Here is a 24,732-nt window from a genome sequence, read left to right on the forward strand (position 1 = left end):
CCATTTGCTTCTCCACCCCCCTCCCCTTCCTCTCTGTCTCTCTCTTCCCCTCCTGCAGCCAAGGCTCCATTGGAGCAAAGATGGCCCGGGCGCTGGGGATGGCTCCTTGGCCTCTGCCCCAGGCGCTAGAGTGGCTCTGGTAGCAACAGAGCGATGCCCCGGAGGGGCAGAGCATCGCCCCCTGGTGGGCAGAGCGTCGCCCCTGGTGGGCAGAGCATCGCCCCCTGGTGGGCGTGCCGGGTGAATCCCGGTCGGGCGCATGCGGGAGTCTGTCTGACTGTCTCTCCCCGTTTCCAGCTTCAGAAACAAACAAACAAACAAAAAAACCCTCGAGTGGCTCCCATCTTACCAAGAATAAAATCCCAACTCCTCACCCTGGTTTACTCAGCTTTATATGAGCTAGGAGGCAATACGCTCCTTCCCCACCCTCGCCAACTTCCTCTTCCACCTTTGTCTCTACAGCCCCTTTTTCTTGGCCTGACACGTGGAGGCCAAGTTCATTCTCACTTTAGGGCTTCTGCACTGGCTGCACTGCCCGAGAGGGACCTGAAGAAATGTGAGAAGAGGATGCCCCTGGTGGGGCAGGCCTGGAGAGATGGGGGGGGTGGTTTGCTGGGGTGGCTCATTGGAAAGTGAGCCCTGGGGTAGAGAGAATATCTCCTTGTGTGCCTATGAAGAGGAGGGAGCACAGATAGGACAAATGACCCTCAGCTGGGGGTGGCAGTGCGACACTTCAGGGAGCCAATATCTCCCCCTCCCCGCACTTCACTCCCATTCCATTCACTAACACCATCTCTCTGTGGCCACTGCCTTGAGCTCTTGTTTCCTGTTGACTCTTCCTCCTCAGCAGCCAGGCTTGCAGACAGGATCTGGAAGTCTTCTTGTGGGGGGAGAAGCGGAAGAGAATGTGCAGTTTCAGGCCTCTGCCAGCAGGTGGGAGACAGGTTTGGGTTGGACTTGCATTCCAGGGCTAGAATCTGGGGTGTCTACTCCTAGGAACATAGGAGAAGGGTGAGCCAGACCACACCCCAAGCCAGCATCAACAGTGGCCCTCTCACCTCCTACTCTACCGAGGCAGCAGGTGGCATCTGAGGCTACAGACCAGTGAACCAGAAGAGACAGGACTGGAGCCTGGGGAGGCAGCCTTCCCTACACACACACACACACACACACTCTCTCTCTCTCTCTCTCTCTCTTTCTTTCTCGCAAGAGGTCATCAGCTCAGGGGCTGGATGTTTCAAAGGTTAGGGCCCACTGACCCATGTGAATTAATAGAGATGACCTGCTCAGCACCCACTGAGATAGTTTCACTCTGCTCCAGGTCAATGGGAGGGGGAGACAGCAGGAGAGGAAGAGGCAGAGGCAGAGAGGGGCCAGAGGAAGGAAGACAGAGCTGCAGGGCTGGTGGAAAGAGCCTGGGCCCAAGTAGAAGAGCAGCAAAGCCCATTCTGGAAATAGAAAGGGATGCTTGATGAAGCCAACAACAGCAGGTGGGCAGGGAGTCCTGGTCAGCAAGGGCAACCACGCTCAAGCTGGTGACCCGCGCTCAAGCTGGCAAACCTGTACCTAGTGTGTGTCACCATCACTGGACACTACTGGCCTGGGTCTCTGCAGTGAGAGGAGGCCCAGAGTTTCAGTGTCTTCCTTCTAGCCCCCAGTCCCCTTGTTTCTTCTTGTGAGGCAGCCTCGATCCCTCTACCAGATGCCCTCACCCACCTAAACAGAACACAGACCCAGACTCCGCAAGTCCAGATGGGCCAGGAGAAAGGTCTAGGATTTGCATCACCCTGGGGAGCCCTTCTTTCCTCACCACTCTTGCTGGTGACCCAGCCCTCAATCACCAACACCACACACACACACACTCCCACATGCATGTGTGATGTTAGTGTCACTCACACTCCCCATCTCACACACAGCTAGACAATCTCACCCACAGGTGCACTCGTATATTCATCCAGCCCCCAGCCTGACACATCTGTCTCCACGGATGTTCGCAGGCATCTCCAGTCTCAGTCTTCCATTCACAGTCACACACTCCTTTCCCCTGGAGCCCCCTTCCAGGTTTCCAAGAGGATGGGAGGAGCCCAGAATCCATGAGCCGGCAGTCAGGCCCTCCCTTCAGGGCTGCACAACCACAGACGACTTGTCTCCAAAGCTGGTTTATTGAGGAGGGAGTACAGAGGGGATGCACAGCGAGAGGCCCCTCACTGTTCACTCCTGCTGGGGCCCCAGCTCAGCTCCCCCTGCTCTACTCAGGCAGAAAGTGTGCAGTGTGCTCAACCCAGGTCTACCTTAAGCACTGTCCTGGCTCAACTCAGAGACACCACCACCACCACCCCACCCCTGGTCCTAAAAGGTCATGGGGTAGAGACAAAGAGGGCAGGGAGGAACGGAAGAGGCAGCTAGTGACCTTTCACAGTGCACAGGGACAAGAGACAAGCCTGGGCTGGTACTCCTCCCCTTCTCCCCCCCTTCGTCCCACCCCTTGGGGATATGGGCCTTGCTGGTAGTTAGTCCCTCTCAGAGTGGCTCCCTTCACAGTGCCCAAATGTCATGGGTGGTGGTGGTGTTAGGGTCTCCAGGTCTAGGCGCCCAGTTTCATCGAGTCTCGGGAGTGAAGTGATGTAGGGCCGGCAGCCCCCACCTAAAGGGCCAAGGAGCTGTTCCCTCCTGGAGGTGGGGGACATGTTTTGACACATTCTCCCCTTCAAAAGTTCTAGAGATGGGACAGATGGGGCCACCTGTGTCCTCACTCGACCCTTACGAAATTGTACTTTTTCCTGTCTTCTCTTTTTCCTTCTCCTCCTCCTCCTCTTTTTTCTTACATGGCACTGAACGAAGGGACCCCGGCCAGGGGAGGCCAGGAGGGCCCAGGCAGCTAGGGGACAGCGCGCTCCGGGGGCAGGTTGAGCCGGACCCCTTCTGTGCACGGTGCGTAGGCAGCTGCGGGCACGGGAGCGTCCAGGGCGGTGGGCCCCGGGCCGGGGCTGGAACGGCGGGAGGACGCGGCCGAGGCGGCGGGGCTGAGCTGCACCGCTGTGGTCTCCTGCGCCGTGCGCTCGCTGCTCTCCATCTCCAGCGCCACCGACCCAGTGCCGCCGCCGCCGCCCTGTCCCGGGCCCTTGGCTGCCTTCGAGCGCGGGCGAGACATGGGGCCCCGGCGGCTACACGCGCAGCAGGCCGCGAAGAAGCCGAAGGCCACCACCAGCAGCGTCGGCCCCACAACCAGCGGCGCGTTGTGTCCCGGCAGGAAGGAGGCGAAGGCACCCACCAGAGTCACGTTCACGCCCGCCAGCAGCAAGCACAGACCGCAGGCGCAGCACAGCGCGGGCGACGGCAGGCCGGGCAGCCAGCCCTGGGCGCGCCCCGCAGGCGCCCGAGCAGCGGGTCCCAGGTTCTTTCCTTTGGGCGGCATCGGACTGGGGACGTGTGCACTCATCAGGCTCCCTCCTCTCGCTGGCCCCTACCTGCCCCCATGTCAGCGGGCCGAGTTCCCAGTCGTCCTGTGGGCACAGAGAGGAAGGGTTCAGCAGGGTTTATCAACTTCCAACACCACTCTCAGTTCTGGGGCTACATTCAGTGCCTGGGAGTGCAGAGGTCATCTTAGCCAGCCCCCTGCCCCTGCATCTGGGAAGCAACAACCCACCCAGTATGGGAAAAGTCTGCCTATTGTTTCCCTACCCAGTCCCTGTGGTCCCTCCGGCTTTTTTTTTTTTTTTTTTTTTTGAGAGAGAGAGGGAAACAGGAAGAGAGATGAGAAGCATCAACTCCTAGATGTGGCACTTTAGTTGTTCATTGATTGCTTCTCATACAGTGCCTTGACCTGGGGGCTCCAGACAAGCCAGTGATTCCTTGCGGAAGCCAGCAACCTTGGGCTTCAAGCCAGCGACCATGGGATCATGTCTGTGATCCCATGCTCAAGCCCAAGCAGGTGACCCACGCTCAAGCTGGCGAACCTGTGCTGAATGCCTGTGCTGAAGCCAGCAACCTAGGGGTTTTGAACGTGGTCTCTAATTTTTTCATCCTCCTACCCTCCCTCCTCTAGACAGACAAGGCCCCACCACCTCTCCTCCTCCAGGAAGATTTGTTGGGTTAATTAAATTGAATGGATGGCTTTAAAGTGCAGAAATGAAAACATTATCAGTAGTCTTTATTAGAGGGCAGATCACTCTTGGGATTTAGACAACTCCTCTCCCCTCAAGTGATAGAGGGCCTTATAAATCATCTGGTGTAGCCCCTCCTTGTCCAGATGAAGAGGTCTAGCGATTTACTCAAGATCCAGGACCAGGATATGACCTGCCTCCTGGCTTGCTTGTCCCCACCTTAGACTCTGGTAGGACATTAACTTTCCTGAACATCTGATGAGGCCCTGGAGTAAGTGACCAGGTGAAAGTGAGGAGCTCCTAATATTTCAGCTGGCCAGTGAGGTTGGATTTGGCTGGAGCAGACCCAAGGTCACAGGTTCTTTCTAGACTGGGAATTCTATTAGATTCCAATCCTATCTCTGTCCTGCCTCGTCCCCCCCCCCCACACACACACACTTCTCTGCCCCCAGGATTCTACTGTTGAACCTGGACTCTCAGGCCTGATTACTGGATGCTTTGGAATTCCTTTCTAGGACTCTCTAGTAGTATCTGGGCTCTATCCCTGAATTCTAGGATTCTGGGAAAGCATGCAGCTGAAGCAAGAGTAAGGTAATCAGAGTGTAGGGATTTAAGACTCCTATTGAGCTTGACCTGTGGTGGCTCAGTGCATAAAGCATTGACCTGGAATGCAGAGGTTGCTCGTACAAAACCCTGGGCTTGCCTGGTCAAGGCACAACACATATCAGAAGCAACTATGAGTTGATGCTTCCCACTCTTTCCCCCCATTTTTTTTCTCTTTCTCCTTCCCCCTTTTTTCTCTAAAAATCAATAAATAAAATCTTTTTTAAAAAGACTCCTGCCTGACCAGGCGGTGGCGCAGTAGATAGAGCATCGGACTGGGATACCGAGGACCCAGGTTCAAGACCCTGAGGTCGCCAGCTTGAGTGCGGGCTCATCTGGTTTGAGCAAAAGCTCACCAGCTTGGACCCAAGGTCACTGGCTCGAGCAAGGGGTTACTCAGTCTGCTGAAGGCCCACGGTCAAGGCACATATGAGAAAGCAATCAATGAACAACTAAGGTGTCGCAATGCGCAACGAAAAACTAATGATTGATGCTTCTCATCTCTCTGTTCCTGTCTGTCTGTCCCTGTCTATCCCTCTTTCTGACTCTCTCTCTGTCTCTGAAAAAAAAAAAGACTCCTATTGAGAATTCTGTTCTATAATATGAAGTCACAGGAAGACCCTCAAAGGATAATGCGATCATAACTATGGAGCTAATCAGGTGGGAGCAAAGCATGCAAGATAAGTGACGGAGCATGGCCTGGACAAGTAGCCTGTCTATGCTTCAGTGTTAACACCTGTCATGTGGGACTAATAAGAGAACCTGCCTCATAGAGTGTAGTAATAACTAAATGCTATAAGCTAAGTCAAGGGCTTACAACGGAGCCTGGGATGTAGTGAGAGTTCAATAAGTGTTAGCCATGTTGTCACTGCAGTAGTTGATAGAGAAGGGAGCTATAAGTTCTCAGATCTGGGAGGTTGGTCTTATCTGGTTTGCATATAGAATAGTTGGTTTGTCCCTCAGGGGGAAGTGCCCTAGGAACAGACCCTGAGTTGTCCTTGTGGGTGTCCAAAGCCTGTACACAGTAGTGTTGGAGAGAATTTAATGACTTGTAAGTGAAAATGAGGGCAGGTGCCAGAGGGACACAGCCCAGGTCCTCATTCTGGACATAGGTTTATATCAGCCTGGCCCAAACAGATCAGAGAGCCTGAAGGGGTTACCTCCACGCCTGCCCACATCTGATGACTCCAGGGCCCCCTCCCCGGGTTCCATATTGAAAGGTGGCAATACTCCTGGGATTCTAGCCAGAAGCACCTGGTTGACACACTAAACTGGCAGGAACTCAGAAATCCCCAAATCTTGGCAAAGAAAGCATGTGTTGACCCTTGAGGGCATTTACAGATCACAGATTCCTCAGGAAGCTTCACATTTGCACGAACCACTGGCTCCCTAACTTGCAGCTGTTGATTCTGCCAGGCAGAAATAGTAACCTTTGAAGGGGTACAGCAATTTCCCACTTGGAAAGCACTTCACATTCAAGACATCACTGAATGGTCCAACTGCTTGATACTTATTAACAGCCACATTTCACCACTGAGGAATCAGGGGCTCAGAGAGGAAAGTAGAGCTGGGCTCCCATGACTGCACTAAAAGATAAGACATTCTGAGACCAGAGTCAGAGAACACATGGTCTGGTTCACACTCTGTGCAATCCTGTTTCATCTCAAAGAGAAGGGTTTGCTCTCCTTGGGGTTGATGTGAATGTAAATCCCAACCTTCCTGTCGTCTTCAGTGATAGATATGTGAATTCCAAACTGCCGTTTTGCTGTTCCACTTGGCTGCCTGACCCCACCCTTAATTACCAGACAATTGCCCCGGGACAAAGGAATTCCAGGAAGCTGGTCAATCACCCCAAAGAGGAGTATTCCAGAAAGCCGAACATACCAGCACACCCTTGCTCAAGGCTACCCCCAACCCTATAAAGTTTTACCTCAGTCTGTTTGGGGGGTCCTTCTTCCCGAAGTGCCCCGGCAGGTCTTTCTCCTCTAATAAAGCCTGCACATTTGATGTTCGAGTGCCGTCTCATTCTTACACTCAGGAGGGACTGTGAAATTCCCCAATCCCCCTCCCTGCGTTTGCAAGCTCTTCCTCTTCTTGTGAATATCCACCATTACCTGCCAAAGGCAGGTGTTTCCTCCTGCAGGGAAGGCTCAGTCTGAGGCTAAGGAGGGAGTCCCTGATGGAAGGGATGGAGTCTGGCCCTTCACCTCATCTTACATCAGACTTCTGAAGGCTGACACTGGGTTAGGGAAGAGGAGGCCCTAGGTGGCTGGAGGGTCCAAGGCTCTTGTTTCTTTTCCCTTATAGGGAAGGCTGTTTGTCTTTGAGTTTCAGCAGTTTTACTATGATGTGCTGAAGTGAGATTTTTGTTTTTTTCCTTCTTAGGCTTCCTGTTGCTTCTACAATCTGTGGCTTGATTCCCGTTACCACCCCAGTTTTGGAATATTTTCAGTCATTACCTTTCCCCCATTCCCTCTCTCTTCTCTTTCTGGTACCCTAATTGTGTATATGTTTGTTGGGCAGATAAAATATATTATGCTCACTTTGTTAAAGATGGCACTGCCCACGTGGAGGCTGTCGCCCAGGTGATATTAATGTGTGTTGGGGGGCGGGCTGTGGGCAGGCAGAATCCTTGTAGCCTGGGGCTTGGTTTTAGGACTAAGCCTTTACCACCCTTTTTGATGTGGGGTGGTGCAATCCCATCATGCCCCAGATAAGTGACTTTGTATTAGAGACTTCCCTATTTTGTATATTGGATTAAAGGTTTGGATTTCTACACTATAAAATGGGGGCAGAACGGGAGCTTGTGCTCTTGGTTCCTGAGATTAACATTAGAGGAGAGAGCAGAGAGGAAAGCAGAGAAAGGCCATGTGGAAGAGGCCAGGAGAAGCAGCCAAGATGGCAGAGTGTTGAGGGAGAGTTTGTGCAGAGTTTGTGCAGGGAGAAGGAAGGAGATGGGGAACAGAGGTGTATAAATCTGGTGAGCTAGAAACCTTTGATTCTAGGAAACTCGGATAAGTCAGTAGCTTTGTGAGCACTGAATGTGAGTGGGTTTTGGAGCCCAGTGTGTGTTTTTTACTTGCCCGCCGGGTGCAAGCTAGGATTAAAGATGATGGCCCATCAGTTTTTGGCTCCATTGTTTCTTTACCGACTGTCCAAATCCAATGCAAACCTGCATGGGCCAGGCTGCTGTGATAGTGGCCGTGGCTTTTGGCTTTACAATGTTCAACCATTTGATATGATCCTACATGTCTCTTATACTCTGTTCTGCATTTTCTAGCCTTTTTTTTTTTTTAAAGTGAGAGGAGGGGAGGCGGAGAGACAGACTCCTGCATGCATCCTGACTGGGATCTACCTGGCAAGCCCACTAGGGGGCAATGCTCTGCCCATATGGCTCATTGCTCCATTGCTCAGCAACTGAGTTCTTTTTAGCACCTGAGGTGGGGGCTATGGAGCCATCCTCACTGCCTGGGAGCCAGCTTGCTCTAATGGAGCCATAGCTGCAGGAGGGGAAGAGAGAGAGAGAGAAGTGATAGGGGGCAGGGTGGAGAAGCAGATGGGTGCTTCTCCTGTGTGCCCGGACTGAGAATTGAACCTGGGACGTCCACATGCAGGGCTGATGCTCTACCACTGAGCCAACAGGCCAGGGCCATTTTCTAGCTTTTTAATTCTTTCTCTGTTTCTGTCCGGTTATTTTTCTACTTATCCATCATTAAGTTCACTAATCCTTTCTTCTCCTTTGTCTTCTCTGCTGTAAAATCCATCTATTTAGTTCTTAATTTCAGTAACTTTTCAGTTCTAGAATTGCCACTTGAGCCTGACCATGGACGTGGTGGCATAGTGGATAGAGTGTCAACCTGGGATGCTGATGACTCCAGTTTGAAACCTTGAGGTCACTGGCTTGAGTGCAGGCTTATTAGTTTGAATGCAGGCTCACTAGCTTGAGCAAGAAGTTGCTGGCTTAAGCATGGGATCATAGACATGACTCCATGGTTGCTGGCTTGAGCCCAAGGTCTCTTGCAAAAAAAAGAACTGCCACTTAATTATTTCTCAAAGATTCCTTTTTTTTTTTTCTGCTCTGGCTGAATAACTTGGTTGGTTAGAGCATCATCCTGAAGCACAAAGGTTGCTGATTTGATGCCTGGTCAGGGCACACACAGGAACAGATCATTGTTCCCTATCTCTCTCTCCCTTCTTTTCTCTCTAAAATCAATAAAAAACATTAAAATAAAAAAGATTCCAGTTTTTGTTGACTCTTTCTGCTTATCTATTTTCATGAATGTATTAACTCTTTGAAGTCCATGTCTGAAAACTCCAACATCTGGATCGCTTGTTTCTATTGTTTGCTTTATTGTTCTTGGTTTTTGGTCATTTAGTCTTACCTCTTGGAATGCTAAATGATTTTTTAGTAAATGCCCAACATTGTAGAGAAAGCATGAGGCTCTCAAGAAGATCCACTTTTGCTTCTGACAGGCAACTAAAGAAGGGATAGGCCGCCTTAACCCAGTCTGGGATTGCATGGACGGGCGCTGCGCTTCTGTCTTCCTGAGTCTGGTTTCTATATGGTTAACGAGTATCTGAGAGGACAGACAGCCCTTTGCCTCCCCAACTAAAAGCTGAAGGTTGAAAAGACAAAAAACAGGGCCTCTTTTCTTTTAATTCCTAAATTCTGACTTTGACTTCCCAACTCCATGGCTACTGCCTCTACAAACTGCAAAGTGCCATAAGGGAAAAAGTGAAACCAAGTATTACTTCTTTTCTCTCCAAGACCTTTGCCCCTCAAGTCTTTACTGCCTTGGTAGTTTTTCCCATGTCCTTAAACAGAATTCTTAAATGTTTTATCTAGAATTTTTAGTTATCCTCAGTGAATGAGTTGGTCTAATATAAGCTAGTTTATTTTATCCAGAAGCAAGTCTAGGTGAGAATCTGAAATTAGCACTTTCAGATGGCTAAATTAATTGTGCTATGCTGAACACTTTCAGTAACATGAGATTAAGTATTACTGTTATATTCTCATTTTATAGATATTGAGACACAGGAAGAATAAACTCACCCAAGACCATTAATTAAGTAGCAGTGGTGGTGCCAGGATTTGAAACCCAGTGTCCCAATCCCGAAGCCTGAGCGCTCAGATGAGCACATTGCTGCTTTGCTAAATGCTTGTCCAAAGACTGCAGCACAGAGCCTAGGTCTTCTCAGGGCTCTGGAGATAATCTTCTGTAATTAGCACTTACAGTGCTCAACTGTCAGCAGCACAGGAGGCGGCAGGGTGTGTCCTGTGTGTCTCTCCAGAAGGTAAAGTCACCGTTGCTCTTTCTTGGTTTAGCACACTAAGCTCAAGGAAAGCAAACGCCTGCCCAGGGGCTGAGCTTCCAAGTGCTAATTGCCGATGAATGATTCTTATCTGCTCCTGGTTGGCAGAACTGACTCTGGAAGACAAAACTACTTCCCGAGTCTCTGTCCCAGACAGAGAAAGGGCTAAGAGCCCTTTCTGCCTCCACCCTGATTGAAACCTGGGGTACACAGGGGTGAGGTGTTGAGGTCGCTCAGCTGCTGCAATTCAATCAGTGCCACCATTTCCCCCTGGTGGACTGTGGCTCTCCAGCTGGGGCTGTTGTAGTTCCAGATACTCTTTCGCTTTGGGAACTCTGGCTAGCTTTGGTGTGTCACTGGTGCTGTTCACTAAATCTTTCTGGTTCTTCCCCCCGTTCTGAACACATGTTAAGATTGCACTTCCTGACCTATTTGTGATTAGGTGGGGACATGTGACTAGTTCTGGCCAATGACTTGTGACCTGTCACTTCCAGGTTGGAGTACTGTATTTAATTTTGGAAGCAGGACCCTCCCACTGATGCTATTGCTATCCCAAATCCTTCCAGCTCTTTGTACTTCATCCCAAACCCAGCCCTTAATCGGATTGACTGAGCAGGGGTGAAGGTCATTGCTCTGAATCCTGAGTTGTTAGGACTGGAGACCTTGTCTTCAGTGAGCACTCCAAGCTGCTGAAGCTATAGAGGTCACCTGGTTCAATCCCTTCACTTACAGATGGGGTAAACCAAGGCCTGGAGCGGGGGAAAATCATGGAGGAAGTTCGTGGCCGAGCCAGACCAGACCCACCCAGGGCTCTGACCACTGCTATTAAGCTGCCCATGACCCTGATCAAGCAGTCACCCTCCCTGCTGCCCTGCCTCTGGCAAGGGAGGCCTTGTGGTCTCTATTTGGGAGTCTATGCCAGAGGCAGACACTCAAGCTTGGGCCTCAGATGACCAGGGCTCTTGATTTCTGTCTGGATGGGCAATTTTACAGCTTGGGACCCCTTTTGGGGATGCAGCTATCTGAATGTAAGGGAAAGTTTTCCTTTTTAGATTTTATTTATTCATTTTTATAGAGACAGGAGAGAGAGAAGAAAGAGAGGAGGGAGGAGGAGCAGGAAGCATCAACTCCCATATGTTCCTTGACCAGGCAAGCCCAGGGTTTTGAACTGGCAACCTCAGTGTTCCAGGTTGATGCTTTATCCACTGCGCCACCACAGGTCAGGCTTAAGGGAAAGTTTTAACTAAGTTCTTGTCTCTAAACTTGTCATCCTGCTGCCCAACTCTCAACTACCTGTGGTTTGTGAACGTGGAAATGGGAACCTGTTCAGAAATTACTGCCAATGTATCAAAGGGGCTGATAGAGTGGTACATTTCTCTGTAATATGGCTGGTCTTTGCTTTGGGATGGGATTAAGTCATTCCCCTGGGAAACAGGCTGCTGCACAGGGCTAAGCCCTTTTCCTGTGCTGAGACAGTTACTCTGCACTGCAACCCCGTGAGCTGCTGCCGTCCTGAACCAGGTTCACAGTGATGAACCCGAGGCTGAGAGAGGTGAGGGAACTTTCCTAGTGTCCTCAGCTGCAATAGGCAAAGCTGGGATTCAAACCTTGTTTTGTCAGATTAAAGAGCCCATGTTGTTTCTGCTACATGAGAATTTCTGCTCACTACAAGGTATAGAGATGTTTGATTATTAAAAATATATAATAATTGCCTGACCAGGCGGTGGTGCAGTGGATAGAGTGTTGGACTGGGATGAGGAGGATCCAGGTTCGAGACCCTGAGGTCGCCAGCTTGAGCGCAGGCTCATCTGGTTTGAGCGAAGCTCACCAGCTTGGACCCAAGGTCGCTGGCTCGAGCAAGGGGTTACTCAGTCTGCTGTAGCCCCATGGTCAAGGCACATATGAGAAAGCAGTCAATGAACAACTAAGGTGTTGCAGTGAAAAACTGATGATTGATGCTTGTCATCTCTCTCCATCCCTGTCTGTCTGTCCCTATCTATCCCTCTCTCCGACTCTCTCTCTGTCTCTGTAAAAAAAAATATAATAATAATAAGAAATATATATATATATATATATATATAATAATTATTATCCATCAAACCATCAATAAGTTTGGGGCCCAAGAAGCAGGGGCTGCAGCAGGTAAAGTAGATGGAGGCAAGAGCACCTGGGGAGGGGTCTCTGTCTGAGGCCCCTCGAGGTGTGTCTGCCCTGCCCCAGCCCAGTCCATGGACCTGGGATGTCTGTGGTGTAGTTGCTTGACCAGGCGCAGCTGCCAGGCCTCCTGGCCACAGGAAGCTGCTCCAAGGGCCCAAGAACCTCTGGGTGACATCAGCCATCAGATATCCGCCATTAGTCCCAGGACCCTGTCTTCTAAGCATGATCGAGGAACTTGTATGTGCAGTCTGAACTTTCTGTCTCTTACTATGAACCCCTTCTGTTTCCCTTAATCTTAGTCATTTGTTCCCCCCCAGTCCCTGGAAGTCCAGGCCATCCTCCTCCCATGACCCCCTCCAGAGCCCCAGTGCTCTCTCTATCCCCAACCCCTTCCTCACTGCACCCCATCTTCAGGGAACCTCCCACATCACCATTACTCACTGCTGGCTTATTATCAAAGCTCTCAGCTTCTGCCAACTGAAATCTGCCGCCCCAGAGCCCGGAGAGCTGCTACCACTTCCCCTCCAGCTGATTCCACAGGCCCCCCCCTACCCCAAGGTGCAGATAGGGGCGTGCACATGCGCGCACACACACACACCACAGACATATGCTGGAAACAAAGGCTTGAAGATGAAGTCTAAAGGTGTGGCTTCCCAGCTCCTGCATCTGAATCTTGGGCCTCATCATCCTCATCCCTGCATCCATGTGCATGTTTAAACACATACAGATATATGCATGCACAGCACACATGAGCACTAGGAACCAGATGCGCACAGAAATATAAACACAGATGCACTACACACTGAAAATTGCAGACATAGGCCAACAAGCAGACACTGTCTCAGTTGCTGCCCAGCAGAGGTACCTCTGGAGACTTCTGACTCCTCTTTGCTGGGAATGTGGGGCTGGAGGGGAAAGGGAGCTGCTTTGGTAGTGAGGAGAGTGGGAACCCTGGGAGAGGTGATGAGGGGGCAGAGACCATTCCAGCTGCTCTGATGGTGCCCTCCCATTTCCAGTGGGTTCTGTGCCTGCAACAGGCATGTGCTCACAGTTCCTCTTACTGGGGCTCAGTCTGGTTGAGTTTGGTCTAAATCAGTGGTTTTCAACAGCTGGTCCATGAACCGGGTACAGGTCTGCCAGCAATCTTGAGCCTGTCCATGAAAGAGTTAGCCACCTTGATGTTACACCTGGTGGACTGACATCAGTCTGTGACCTGGCAGCTGAAAACCACTGGTCTAGATGGTCTCTGCAGGCCCTGGCTTCTGGGCTAGCTGAGGCCCCAGTAACACAGGCCTCCTCTGCAGCTATCAAGCTCTGTGTTCATGAAACCATCTCTGTACCCAGCAAGGTGAGCTGTCCCTGGCTGCCCTGGGCCTCCTGCTCTCGCCTGGTCCTCTCTGGTGCTTCCAGACTTGCCCACCAGACTCCTTGAGTCACAGCTCCAGCCGGGGCCATGTCTGTGGCCAGGCTTGGATCCCAGACTTAGCATGGGCTTAAGCTGCTACTCCATGAAACTCAGCTGCCTGGAGCCAGAGGGAGGGGACTGCAGACTGGCTGGAGTGGAACCGCCTTCCTGCCTACCTCTTCCCCAGGCTTTGGGACTAGCTCTTCCCCCTCCAGCCCAAAGTCCTACCTGCCCCTGAGGGACCTCAGCATCCTTTGCATAACCGCCCCATCCTGAGCCCCTGTAGATCCTTGGCTCCTCATCTCCAGTGCCCACTGTTCCATTCCACTCAGCTATCCTCCCTCTCATCACCCGGGGACCTCATCGCCCTTGTCATCACTCTGAACCATTCCACCTCTGAGAAACCCAGACATCCTACTCTTGACCAGACCCTGTTGCTACCACTATGGTAACATGTACAGCACCTACTACTGTCAAACACTGTTCTATTAACTCATGTGAGTCTTGTGACAACCCTATAGAGAGATGCTATTGCCAGCTCTATTTTCAGATAGGGACACAGAGGCTCAGAGAGGTTGATTGACATGGTGATAATATGGGGTAGAGCTGGGACTCTAACCCAGGCTGTGTGTCTTCTAAGCCTGTGCGTGCCACCACGGCTCTGCAGTGCCTCTGGCTGTAACTGTTCCGTGAGCTGATGCGATCCTGGAACTCTCCACATTTTCTCCATGGGCCTCTTTCCTCTGCTTCTTTCTGCATCTACCGAGAACCCGCACCTCCCTACTTCAGTTACTCTTTTGCAACTTACCTTGTCTTGCAACTTAATTTGCTGCCTGCAAAGCCTCAACCCTGCTTCGTAGGCGAAGAGAAAATCATGAGCCGAGTAGCACAGGCCCTCTGTGTCTTCACGTCTCTGGCAGGTCTCAGCCCTCAAGGCTCCCAGAAACCTCCCCCTTCCTGGTTGATGCTCATGAACCCTCTCACCTGCCTGTACCTCCTCCTGGAGGCACCCAAGCCTCTCCCTGTTAAAACAAACCCAAACCCTTCTGCAATCCCATATCTGCCTCTCTACCCTTCTTGAAAGTGCTGTCTACACTCCCTACTTTACCCCCTTCCCAATTGTCAATCCACCCAAGTCTGTTTCTGTCCCATCACTAGGCTCTCTCCAAGGCCACCTCCTTGTGCTGAATTCAGTGAACGCTGTTCAATCCTTAGCGAACTTGACCTCTTTACAGCTTTGACCCCGCTGAATGCTCCCTCCTGGAAACATTCTCTTCCTCTTGGAAACAGGCTCCTTACATTTCATTTTCTCTTACAAAGCCTAGACTCCCAGCCAGAAATCCAGGTTTCACCCTTGCTCCTCCTCCTCCCTCAGGCTTTCCTCCAAGCTTTTCTAGTCCGATCCGCCACCAACCAAGCCCTGCAGACTCTTCCCTCCAGGTGTCTCTAGAATCCAGCCCTTCCTCTCTGGTCTCACTGCTCCCCTCTTCTCCATTTCCCCTACTGGTTAAAATCGAAGCCCTGGATTCCTTCAGGTGGCCCTTGTGATTATGTGGGAGTGGAGCTGAACTCACCAGGTGTGGTCCTGTGAACACGCTGCTCCCGGGGCCTGAACCTTGTGTTGACTCTACCTTCACCTTGCTAACTTCCACTCAACCACCCTAGTGCAGCCGTGACATCACTCCCTTCGGGAAGTTTTCCCTAACCCCCCAAACTGGCAGGAAACTGGTGACTCCTGCATCTAGGTCTGCATCCCTCAATGGTCTTCCATGAGGACCAGGATTATATCTACCTTGCAGCCGGGTCCCCGGGTCCCAGGGGCAGTGCCTGAGTCTTCCAGGGGTCCAGAGAATATTGGTTAAATAAATGGTGACAGGTGATGTGTCTCCTGTCTTCCTGGCTTCATCTGTCTCTTGGTTTTGAAGTTGCTCTGTGGCCACTTCTCTCCGATTCCCTTCTCACTTTGGGCCTGAGAGGGTGTGGTGGATCGCTGGGTGGGGATTGGAGGTGGATTCTAGGGCAGATTCTTATTGAGTTAGAGGGGAAAGATCAAGGTAGAGCAGAGTGGGCTCAACCAAGACAGCAACTCTGGCTGTGTGTCTCCCCTTCTGTTTCCCACTCTGTCTTTCTCATCTCCTGTCTCAAGGCTTCCAGGTTCCTGACCTCGTGTCTAGGCACTACTCAGTTCCTCTGGGGTTTAGGACTGGATGGAGTCTCTCCGCCATTCCTTAAAACGTTCTGCCCTCACTCTTCTCCCCTTCCTCTCATCTCTTTGCCCTCCCACCAGCCTCTTCCAACTTGTGGCTTTCACTTGCCTGAGCTAGTCGGTCACCCCCTGAGCATCCAGGGCCAGCAAGAGGAAGAATCCTGAGAGATCAGGGGGGAGGCGGTGCGCCGACTTGGGGTGGGGGAGGATGGCGGGCTGGTCACCCTTACTCACCCGCCTGGCTGTTCAGAGATCCGGGGCTCCGTGGGTGGGCGGGGGCGGTGGGGGCCCCGGAGCAGCCCCTGGCGCCGCCGGCGGGCGGGGAGGGCCACACGCAGCGGTGTGCGCAGGGCTGGTGGCCGTATTCCAGCGCTGTCCTGCCCCTCGGCTCCCCTCTGACCCCAGGAGGAGCAGCGATCTCACCAAGTGTCCTGCCTTCCCCTTCGAACCGCCTTCTCTCCTCCCTCTTCGGTTTTGTGGGTTTCAAGCCCCCTGGCGAGAACACCCGGCGCCCACGCGCTCCAGTCTGGACTTTCTGAGTCCACGGTGGACACGCTGCCACTCACTACAGCGAGGGGCGTGCAAGTCGCACTGGCTCTGCCTTTAGCCTCAAACGGATCCCCCTCCTTCCCTGGAGGGGGTGGGGATGGAGCTGTGGGAGCAGGGAGATTTTTCCAGGGATGATGCTGGTTCTGTTCTCAATCACCCTTCCCCAATCACCCTCCACCAATCCTGCCCTAGAAAGGGGTGTGGCCACCAGCTCCTTAAGGAGCTTTGTCTCCTGGGGGGATTGGGAAGGGGCCCTTGGGGTTGAAGGATGAGAAGGGGGTGCCAGGCCCAAGGTCCACAGCACCTGGACTGTGTTAGAGAGGGCTGGGTGGCCATCCAAGGTGCAGACTTCCAGACCCTGGAGTGTCTGCAGCAGCTTCCCCCTTCATTCATCCACCCATCCATTCACAAACACTCCCTGATGTGAACAGGCGCTGGCTGCCTTCCATCTTGACAGTGGCCCTGTAGGGTGGTGCTGTCCTAATTCTCCATTTGCGGATGAGGAAACTGAGGTACAGGGCCCCACAGCGTCTTGCCCACCCCCTGGGGCTAGAGCCAGGATGTGAGTTTTTCCCCAGACTCCATCCCCAGCCTGGTCTGTCCCACAGGTTGGCCCAGCAGGGGTGTGACATCTAGAGGCTGCCTGGACCAGGCACTCCCTGGCTTTGGTTGTTTTCATCTCCCCGCCAGCGACCTGCAGGGCACAGCCACAGTGGAGGTCAGAACAGGGTTATTGGACAGAACTGATTTAGTTTATTGAACAGACCGCTGGCAGAGCGGGTTCGAGGACCTGTCTCATTTATACCCTCTCCAGTGCATAATACTGGAGGGTTCGAGAGCTGCTCAAGGGTGAGAGGGCACTTCCCCTTAACTCTACTCACCACACCACCCCTGTCCCTCTGGCCCAACCTCACCTTCTTCCAAAGCATGGATGGGGGAAGGCGTGTGTTTCCACATGGACTGCTCCTGTGACCAGTTGAGGGGGGGGGTACCCAGAGTGGAGAAACACATGGGGAGGGCGTATTTGGACGTTCACCTACACTTGGGGGAAATGATTGAAGTAGCCCATGGCAGGGGGAGAATGAGGAACCAGAGGCAGGCCTCAAGAACTTGCATTTTCCTCCTCTGCTCCTCCTTCCTGCCTGCTCCTGCCCCTTCTCCTTTCACTCACCCTCATTGTCATCAACAGGAACTCAGGCCTGGTGGCCCCTCCTTGACCAACAAGGAACCCTCCTCCTGTTCAGGGTGAGCAGGAACCTCACCCTGCTTCTTTCCAATGGACATAGTTCTTGCCTTTCTGTGTGTTCATTCTTCAATTTATTCCACTCTGATCTTCAACCCAGCTCGGTGAGCCTTTGGGGATACCATAGCCCTGCCTTGGGGACATCATGTCTGGGGAGGGTTGACGGAAGGCTGGCGTGGGGGACCACCCTCCCCACAGCTCAGGCTTCATTGCCCTGCTCCCACCTCCTCCACCCTGGGCACATTTTGGGGGTGCTGGTGATGACTGAGGATGGACAGGAGGAGGGTTCCTTGTTGGTCAAGGAGGGGCCACCAGGCCTGAGTTCCTGTTGATGTCAATGAGAGTGAGTGAAAGGAGAAGGGGCAGGAGCAGGCAGGAAGGAGGAGCAGAGGAGGAAAATGCAAGGAGGGGAGTTGACTACCCTGAGGCTGGAAGAACCAAATGATTCACAACTGGCCAGAGTATGTGAAATTGAACCCCTTCATGGAGGTCTGTCCGTCCATGGTCAGGGAGTTGGCCCCTTGGCCTCTGCAGAGAACAGCAGAGGGGCTTTAGGTGGGGAGAGAGCAGAGACTGCGGTGCGAGGCCTGGCTCCACAATCTCTCACCGTGGGACTCAATGAGTCTGCTTCCTGTGGGATCTCAGCTTCCCCATTTGTACAGAGAGACGGTCGTTTCCACTTTTGGTTGGGTTTTCCAACAACCATTGGGTAGCTTCTGTATGCCCAGCCCTCTGCCCCCTATTCTCAAAAGGGGGAAATAGACAAGGGCCACTCAGAGTGATGTGGGTTGTGCTGGAATGAGCCCAGGGGTGGTAGGAGCAAAGCAAAATCAGGGGAGGCTTCCAAGAGGAGGTGCCACCTGCACTGATCTTTCAAGAATGGAGACTCTTCCTAGCTTTGTCTTCTGCTCAACAAACCAGGACAGAGGCCATAAGGAGCACATGCCTCTGAAGCTATCATGAAGGTGCAGGTGTATGAAGAGCAGTGTGGATGGAGGAAGTGTTTCCCGCACAGCCACAGGTACCTGTGCCAGGTCCTCCTCACCCCGAACCCTGTGGGTGCGTGGGGCCTGGATGTGGCTCTCTAGAGAAATCCTGGGGGATGGTTTTTCTATTAAATTTAAGCCATTGACCACCTACTGCGTGTCCTGATGGTGACTGGAAGAAGGCAACATATAGTAGGTATGTTGCCTAAAATAAGATTAATAATTGGTTTATGAAAAAGAAGACTTCAACTTGCCTAGCGACTGTTGGGAGGGAGACACAGGCTGGTGGAAGAGAACCAGGAGGGTACCATGGTTAAGGGGATTCTTGGAACCAGGCCTTTAAAGGTGGGGGTTTGATAGGCAGAGAGGAGCAGCAGGGCCTCCAGCAGAATATAAGTCAAAGCTTGGAGGCTGGAATATGTTTAGTTGTTTAGAGGCAGTGAGAGGGTTGGGGGGGTGAGGGACAAGGAAGACTAGAGGTCTTGTTTGGAGTCAAATACCAAGAATCTCAGAGGTGGGGGGCTCAGCTCAGGAGCCACCTCCTCCTGGAAGCCTCCTATCATGCAGTGACCATTTTGTGTGTCTAGGATACCCCCACCCTCCACCCTACCCCCCTCCTGCCAAACTGGTTCACTGCTGCTAAGGTCCCTGAGGAGTTGTCCAGAGTTTTATTTATTTATTTATTTATTTATTTATTTATATTTTTCTGAAGTTGGAAACGGGGAGGCAGTCAGACAGACTCCTGCATGTGCCTGGCAGGATTCCACCCGGATGCCCACCAGGGGGCGATGCTCTGCCCATCTGAGGCGTGGCTCTGTTGCAACCAGAGCCATTCTAGCGCCTGAGGCAGAGGCCACAGAGCCATCCTCAGCGCCCGGGCCAACTTTGCTCCAATGGAGCCTTGGCTGTGGGAGGGGAAGAGAGAGACAGAGAAGAAGGAGAGGGGGAGGGGTGGAGAAGCAGATGGGCGTTTCTCCTGTGTGCACTGGCCAGGGATCGAACCCGGGACTCCTGCACACCAGGCCGACGCTCTACCACTGAGCCAACCAGCCAGGGCCCCAGAGTTTTGATATTCCAAAAATAATCTGATCCAGCAGGTGAGCACTAAAGACTCCAGGGCCAGGCCTTGGGGCTGAGGGGCTCAACCAGGACCCTGTCTGTGGTTCCTGTGGGCCTGTGGCTCATTTCTATAGCCAAGGTGGCGTAAGGGATTTGAGGTATCCCTGTACCCTGAATTCCAGAGAAACCAGTCATTAAATCAGAAAGCGAAGGAAGCTGAGCCTCAGTCCAGAGAGAAAATCCAGGTCAAGAGCCTGGAAAAAGGTCCCCTGTGGGGCTTTCAGTGACAAGTTGCTTCAGCACCCCCCCTCCCCCACTCCATGGATTCCGTTGCCAAGAGCCTTGGCTAAGTGAGTGCAGGTCTGGCATCTCCAGGGCCTGGTTCATCTCTGGTTTGGTTCCAGGAGGGCTCTGAAATCGAAGTGGTGGGCAGGAAGGGAGGGCAGGGCAGGGCAGGGGCAGCCCCTGGCCCTGACATCAGCCCTCCCCGGTGCCCCGGCCCCCTGGCTTCAGCTTCTCCAAGGTTCTGCTCACAGTGGACAGGGTGCTGCGGACTCCTGGGGGAGAGACCAGGACAGGGCTGCCTAAGTAGACAGGTCTCTGGGTCAGAGCAACCCAAAGGGCCTCTGGGGCAGAGTGGGGTAGACTAGGGAGAGAGGGGAGTCCCAAGAGGCAGTTTCAGCCTCCTGTACAGAGGCATGGATGTTCAGAATGACCCTCACAGAGGACAGCAGCCTGGCGTGGGGGTCAGAGGCAGGACTCGGGCTGACTGCCTGGTCTAAGTTCTGGCCTCGCTACTTCCAAGCTGTGTCACTTAATTTTCCTGTGCCCCATATATAAAGTGGGGCTAATTATAGTACCCTCCTCACATGGTTGTTCTGAGAATGGAACAAATTAATACATGTAAAATACTTGGAACAGTGTCTGGCATAGGACACTTTGCCCTGAGTGGGCATTCTTCAGCTGGTGGCACACCCTGAGGGCTGGGGCTCTTTGAGAAAGTTCGGCTGGCCGTGTACTTTACAGCAAGGGTCCCCAAACTTTTTACACAGGGGGCCAGTTCACTGTCCCTCAGACCGTTAGAGGGTCGGACTATAAAAAAAACTATGAGCAAATCCCTATGCACACTGCACATATCTTATTTTAAAGTAAAAAAACCCAAACGGGAACAGATACAATATTTAAAATAAAGAACAAGTAAATTTAAATCAACAAACTGACCAGTATTTCAATGGGAACTATGGGCCTGCTTTTGGCTAATGAGATGGTCAATGTGCTCCTCTCACTGACCTCCAATGAAAGAGGTGCCCCTTCTGGAAGTGCAGCAGGGGCTGGATAAATGGCCTCAGGGGGCTGCATGCGGCCCGGGGGGCCGTAGTTTGGGGACCCCTGCTTTACAGTGTGTGGGGGATGGAGGGGAGGGCAAGGGAAGTGAGGTGCCCTCTGTCCCACTTTCTGTGCTGGGCAGGACAGAGAGGCCCTGGGGACAAAGAAGAGGAGCTCAGCTCAGCTTGGAGCAAGAAAGGTGTTGACTGAACACATGGAAGAACTACCCGACTCTGCGGCTCTCTGGGCCTGGGGAGGCTCCTTCCGCAGGTCCCTTGAGGTTTCTTGTAGGTCCCAGAGAGTTAGATGCTCAGCCAGAGAAGAAAGGTGGAAGATGGATTCTGGAATTTCTGGAACTTACCCTCTTTATTGCCATTGGCATTGGAACTTCCTTCCCCATGATCTGGTCCTGGATGGGGGTGGACTCTCAGGTTCCCTGCAGGATGAGACCACCCCAAGCCCCCTAGTTACTAAACCATTCTCAAATCAAGTCCAGCTTTGGTAAGGGAAGTCTTTTCTGCTGTCTAAGCTCCATTCCTGCTGCTGTGTTTGCTCCACTGCATTCCTTTAGGTTTCCCACATGATCTGGGCTGGTGTGTGAGGGGGTGGGGGGGGGGGAGGGAGAATGGGGGTCGGAAAATATGGGCCCTTGAAGGAGAAGATGGAAGATTATTTTAAGGAGATGGGGGTCTGGGGAGAACTGGGCATATGTAAAGCCGCACAGGATTAATGGAGAGGGGTGCATGTATGTGAGGAGGTGAGGTGAATTGGGGTGCCACACAGGGTCTTGAGGGAGACAGAAGGTCTTTATGGTGGCTCAGGGATGAAGTGGGGCAATCTGGAGATCTTGGAGGTTTGGGGAAGATGGAAAACCTGTCAAGGGAGATGGGAGTTTTAGGTGCTCTGAGCTGGTTCAGGCACTTTTGCTGCAGGATGGAGGCTGCTGTACTATCGTCATAGCAACACCAGCACCACACACTCAAGCGCACGTGTGTGTGTGCATACACACACACATACATACACACACCCCAACTCCAATACATACATAGCCGCAGTCACACATGTGGGCTGTGTTCCCCCGCACAGTGGGCCACAGATTCACACACAGAGGATCTCACAGTCTTCGGCAGAGACTACTGAGGGCCATGGGAAGACTCACCTATGTTAGGCAGGATGTGGTCCAGGTTGAACCGAGCCTTCAGGAAGGGGTAGGCCAAGATGAGGAGCCCTGGAGCGGGAGACATGAGGGGTCTCTGTGATGGGGCAGGACCTGGTGAGTGGGAGCTGTATGAAGCTGTGGGCGGGCTGTGAGCCTGGGTGGTTTATGAGGGTGATACTGGGTGAGCATGAAGGGGCACGAGTGTGCAGGCTGGGACTGTGGGTGTGTAAATGTGACCCTGTGAGTATGTGCATAGGGGCCACTCCCTGACACCCAAGAGGGGCAGAGAACAGTGGGGAAGGGGCTACAGGCTCTGCAGGCCCAGGCTCCTGCCTCCCTTCACCCAATGGGCCCAGCTGCCACCTCTGCTACCAGCTCTCCCCCGCCCGACCCTCCTCTAGGGCCCCCAGAGGAGGACTGAGGGGCTCCTTTTCACCCAGACCTGGGGACGAGGTCGCAGAAGAGTGGGTCCTGCCCTACCACCCCACTCTGGCGTTGGCCAGGGTTTGCGGGTACAGGCGCCCAGAGCCCACGGACCTAGTGCTTCTGGTGCTGGTTTTGGCCCGGGGTGGTGGAGTGGGACACGGGATGCTACTCAGCATTGCTGTGGGGACAGCATTGTGACTGGCCCAGATAGACAGATGCACAGATGCCTGGACAGACAGATCTGCTGCTGAGACATGCTGGGAAAATAAAGGAAACCCTTTGTCTGATCTTCATCCTGCCTTGGCTCCAGGAACTCTGTCCCCTTTTACCTGCTCCCATCAACCCACACCCAGCAGGCTGATGAGTCCCACCACACACCTGAGAGCCCAGGCCGGAGACTGGGGAGCCATCGGGGGAGCAGCCAGAGAGGAGAGTGACCCCACTCTCTCCTTCCCATCTCTGCTCTGGCAGTCCATGGAGGGTACCTCACCCAACATTCCTCTCCCTCCCCGTACCCCCCAAAGCCGCCTCGCTCACACCTCTAGCTTCCACCCCCCACAACCAATTCCTGTTGTCCCAGCCCTTCCCTCCGTTTCCTGTTCTCCGGCCCATGCCCATGCCCATGCCCTCTCTGAGCCCAGCACCAACTCACCCAGGCCAGCGGCGCCAATGAAGATACCACCCAAGGCAGCTGCAGCTTTGGACACGGAGACGCCGATGATGATGCTGCCGGCCACCAGGCCCAGGGCCACACAGGCCAGCTGCAGACAGCCGAAGTCCCTGCTGCTGATGGGGACGTCCATGCGGACCTGCCCAGGGGACCCTGTCCAGCCAGTGCAGCCTGCCCCCAGAAGAATCCCGGAGGTCTTGGTTCTCTTGGTTGTCCCTTGTTGGAGCTTTAGGGAGGGAGTTTCTGGGCAGTTAGATTCTGGTCTTGTAACCCTTAGATTTATCTGCAACCCTATCCCACAGCTCTCCTTGGTGTCCCCCCACCCCACCTTGACCTAAGATCTCTTCCAGGTCACCCCAGCTAACCACTTCTTCCCTAAGGGCCTCTGAAGCTGGCAACCACTTTGGGGACTCCTGCCTAGCCACATCTGGCTGTGGCCGCCACAGTTCTGGAGAGCCTGGCCTGCCCCACAGGGCCCTCCCCTGCCCACCCCCTCTTGGGAGAGCTCAGCCCGCGTTCCCCTGCCCGGGACATCCTGCCCCAGCTCCCTGGAGCCTGTTCAGCTACCACTGAGCCTTGGCCTATTAAAATTTAAAGGAGTGGGGGAGGTTGGTCCAAGGGCCAGGTTCCTCTGAGATGCAGGCAGCAGGGAGGTGCTGAGTTATTCATGAGGTTGCAACGTGAGCTGCTGCTTGGGTTCCAGAGGCCCACGAGGGCAGTCAGCCCAGGTTCCACTGCTGGTCCCGATGGGGCAGGAGGAGCCACTGGCTTCATGTGAGGTTTGGTAGCCAGGGATGTGAGGAGGCTCCCCGGCCACGTGCTCAGGACCCTCTACTGTATCTTTTGCTCAGAGATGCACCTGGGGCCTCTGCTTGGGGACTTGAGTCAGAGCTATGGAAGGAGACCTGTAGGAGACTCAAGATATAGGAACACCAGCTAGGACAGGAGGAGGAGTGGAGTTCTGTCAAATCCACTATGTAGCCCTGCTCCTCCCTCCCTCCCTCCCTCCCTCCTTCCCTCTCTATCCTGCATCCTCCGGCTCCCAGCCAGGGCGGAAGGGTCCTAGTTTGAGACTGCCCTTCTCCTCAGTTAGGCTTGGTACTCACATCCCTTTAGTTTTTAGGGGGCTGAGAGGGTAAGCCCTTCTGCCTCCGGGGAACTCTGGCTGAGGGCAGACAGGGAAGAACGGTGGTGGGGACCATGGGGGAGGAGGAAGCACTAATGGGCTAGGGCTGGGAGGGGATCGGGAATTGGAGTCAGACTAAGTGGAGGCTCAGTGTCTGTGGCCTGGGTCAAGAGACTGGAACATGGCTGGCCTCTCCTGACCTCTGGCCTGGGCCTCTCTGCCCAGCCCGTCTGGTCTCTCCATAGGACCCACCAACTTGAGGCCAGGCAGCACTCACCCAGCGCAGCCAGCCCTGTCACACGCCCCAGTTCTAGCCCTCATCACTAATTTCATTCTCTGGCCGCAAATGGATCAGGGCCTCTCTGGTCCCAGAATATGGCTCTGGCCTTGGCCCTGTACCT

At 53.3% G+C, this 24,732-nt stretch overlaps 2 protein-coding genes across 2 annotated transcripts; both read right to left on the reverse strand.

The window, feature by feature from the left end:
- Nucleotides 1–2,770: 2,770 nt before the first annotated feature.
- On the reverse strand, nt 2,771–3,429 carry TMEM275 (transmembrane protein 275). The gene has a single exon (XM_066372159.1). It carries the CDS (start codon nt 3,413–3,415, stop codon nt 2,879–2,881), a length of 537 nt encoding a protein of 178 aa, XP_066228256.1. The 5' UTR covers nt 3,416–3,429; the 3' UTR covers nt 2,771–2,878.
- Nucleotides 3,430–20,101: 16,672 nt separating this feature from the next.
- On the reverse strand, nt 20,102–23,338 carry KNCN (kinocilin). Its single transcript, XM_066372160.1, has 4 exons — nt 23,188–23,338; nt 22,110–22,178; nt 21,312–21,386; nt 20,102–20,181 (listed from the first exon to the last, which is right to left on the reverse strand). The coding sequence occupies exons 1-4, from the start codon at nt 23,336–23,338 to the stop codon at nt 20,102–20,104; spliced, it is 375 nt and encodes a 124-aa protein (XP_066228257.1).
- Nucleotides 23,339–24,732: the final 1,394 nt, after the last annotated feature.

Source organism: Saccopteryx leptura, chromosome 3 (assembly GCF_036850995.1).
Source record: "Saccopteryx leptura isolate mSacLep1 chromosome 3, mSacLep1_pri_phased_curated, whole genome shotgun sequence".
In the NCBI taxonomy this organism is placed as follows: Eukaryota; Metazoa; Chordata; class Mammalia; order Chiroptera; family Emballonuridae; genus Saccopteryx; species Saccopteryx leptura.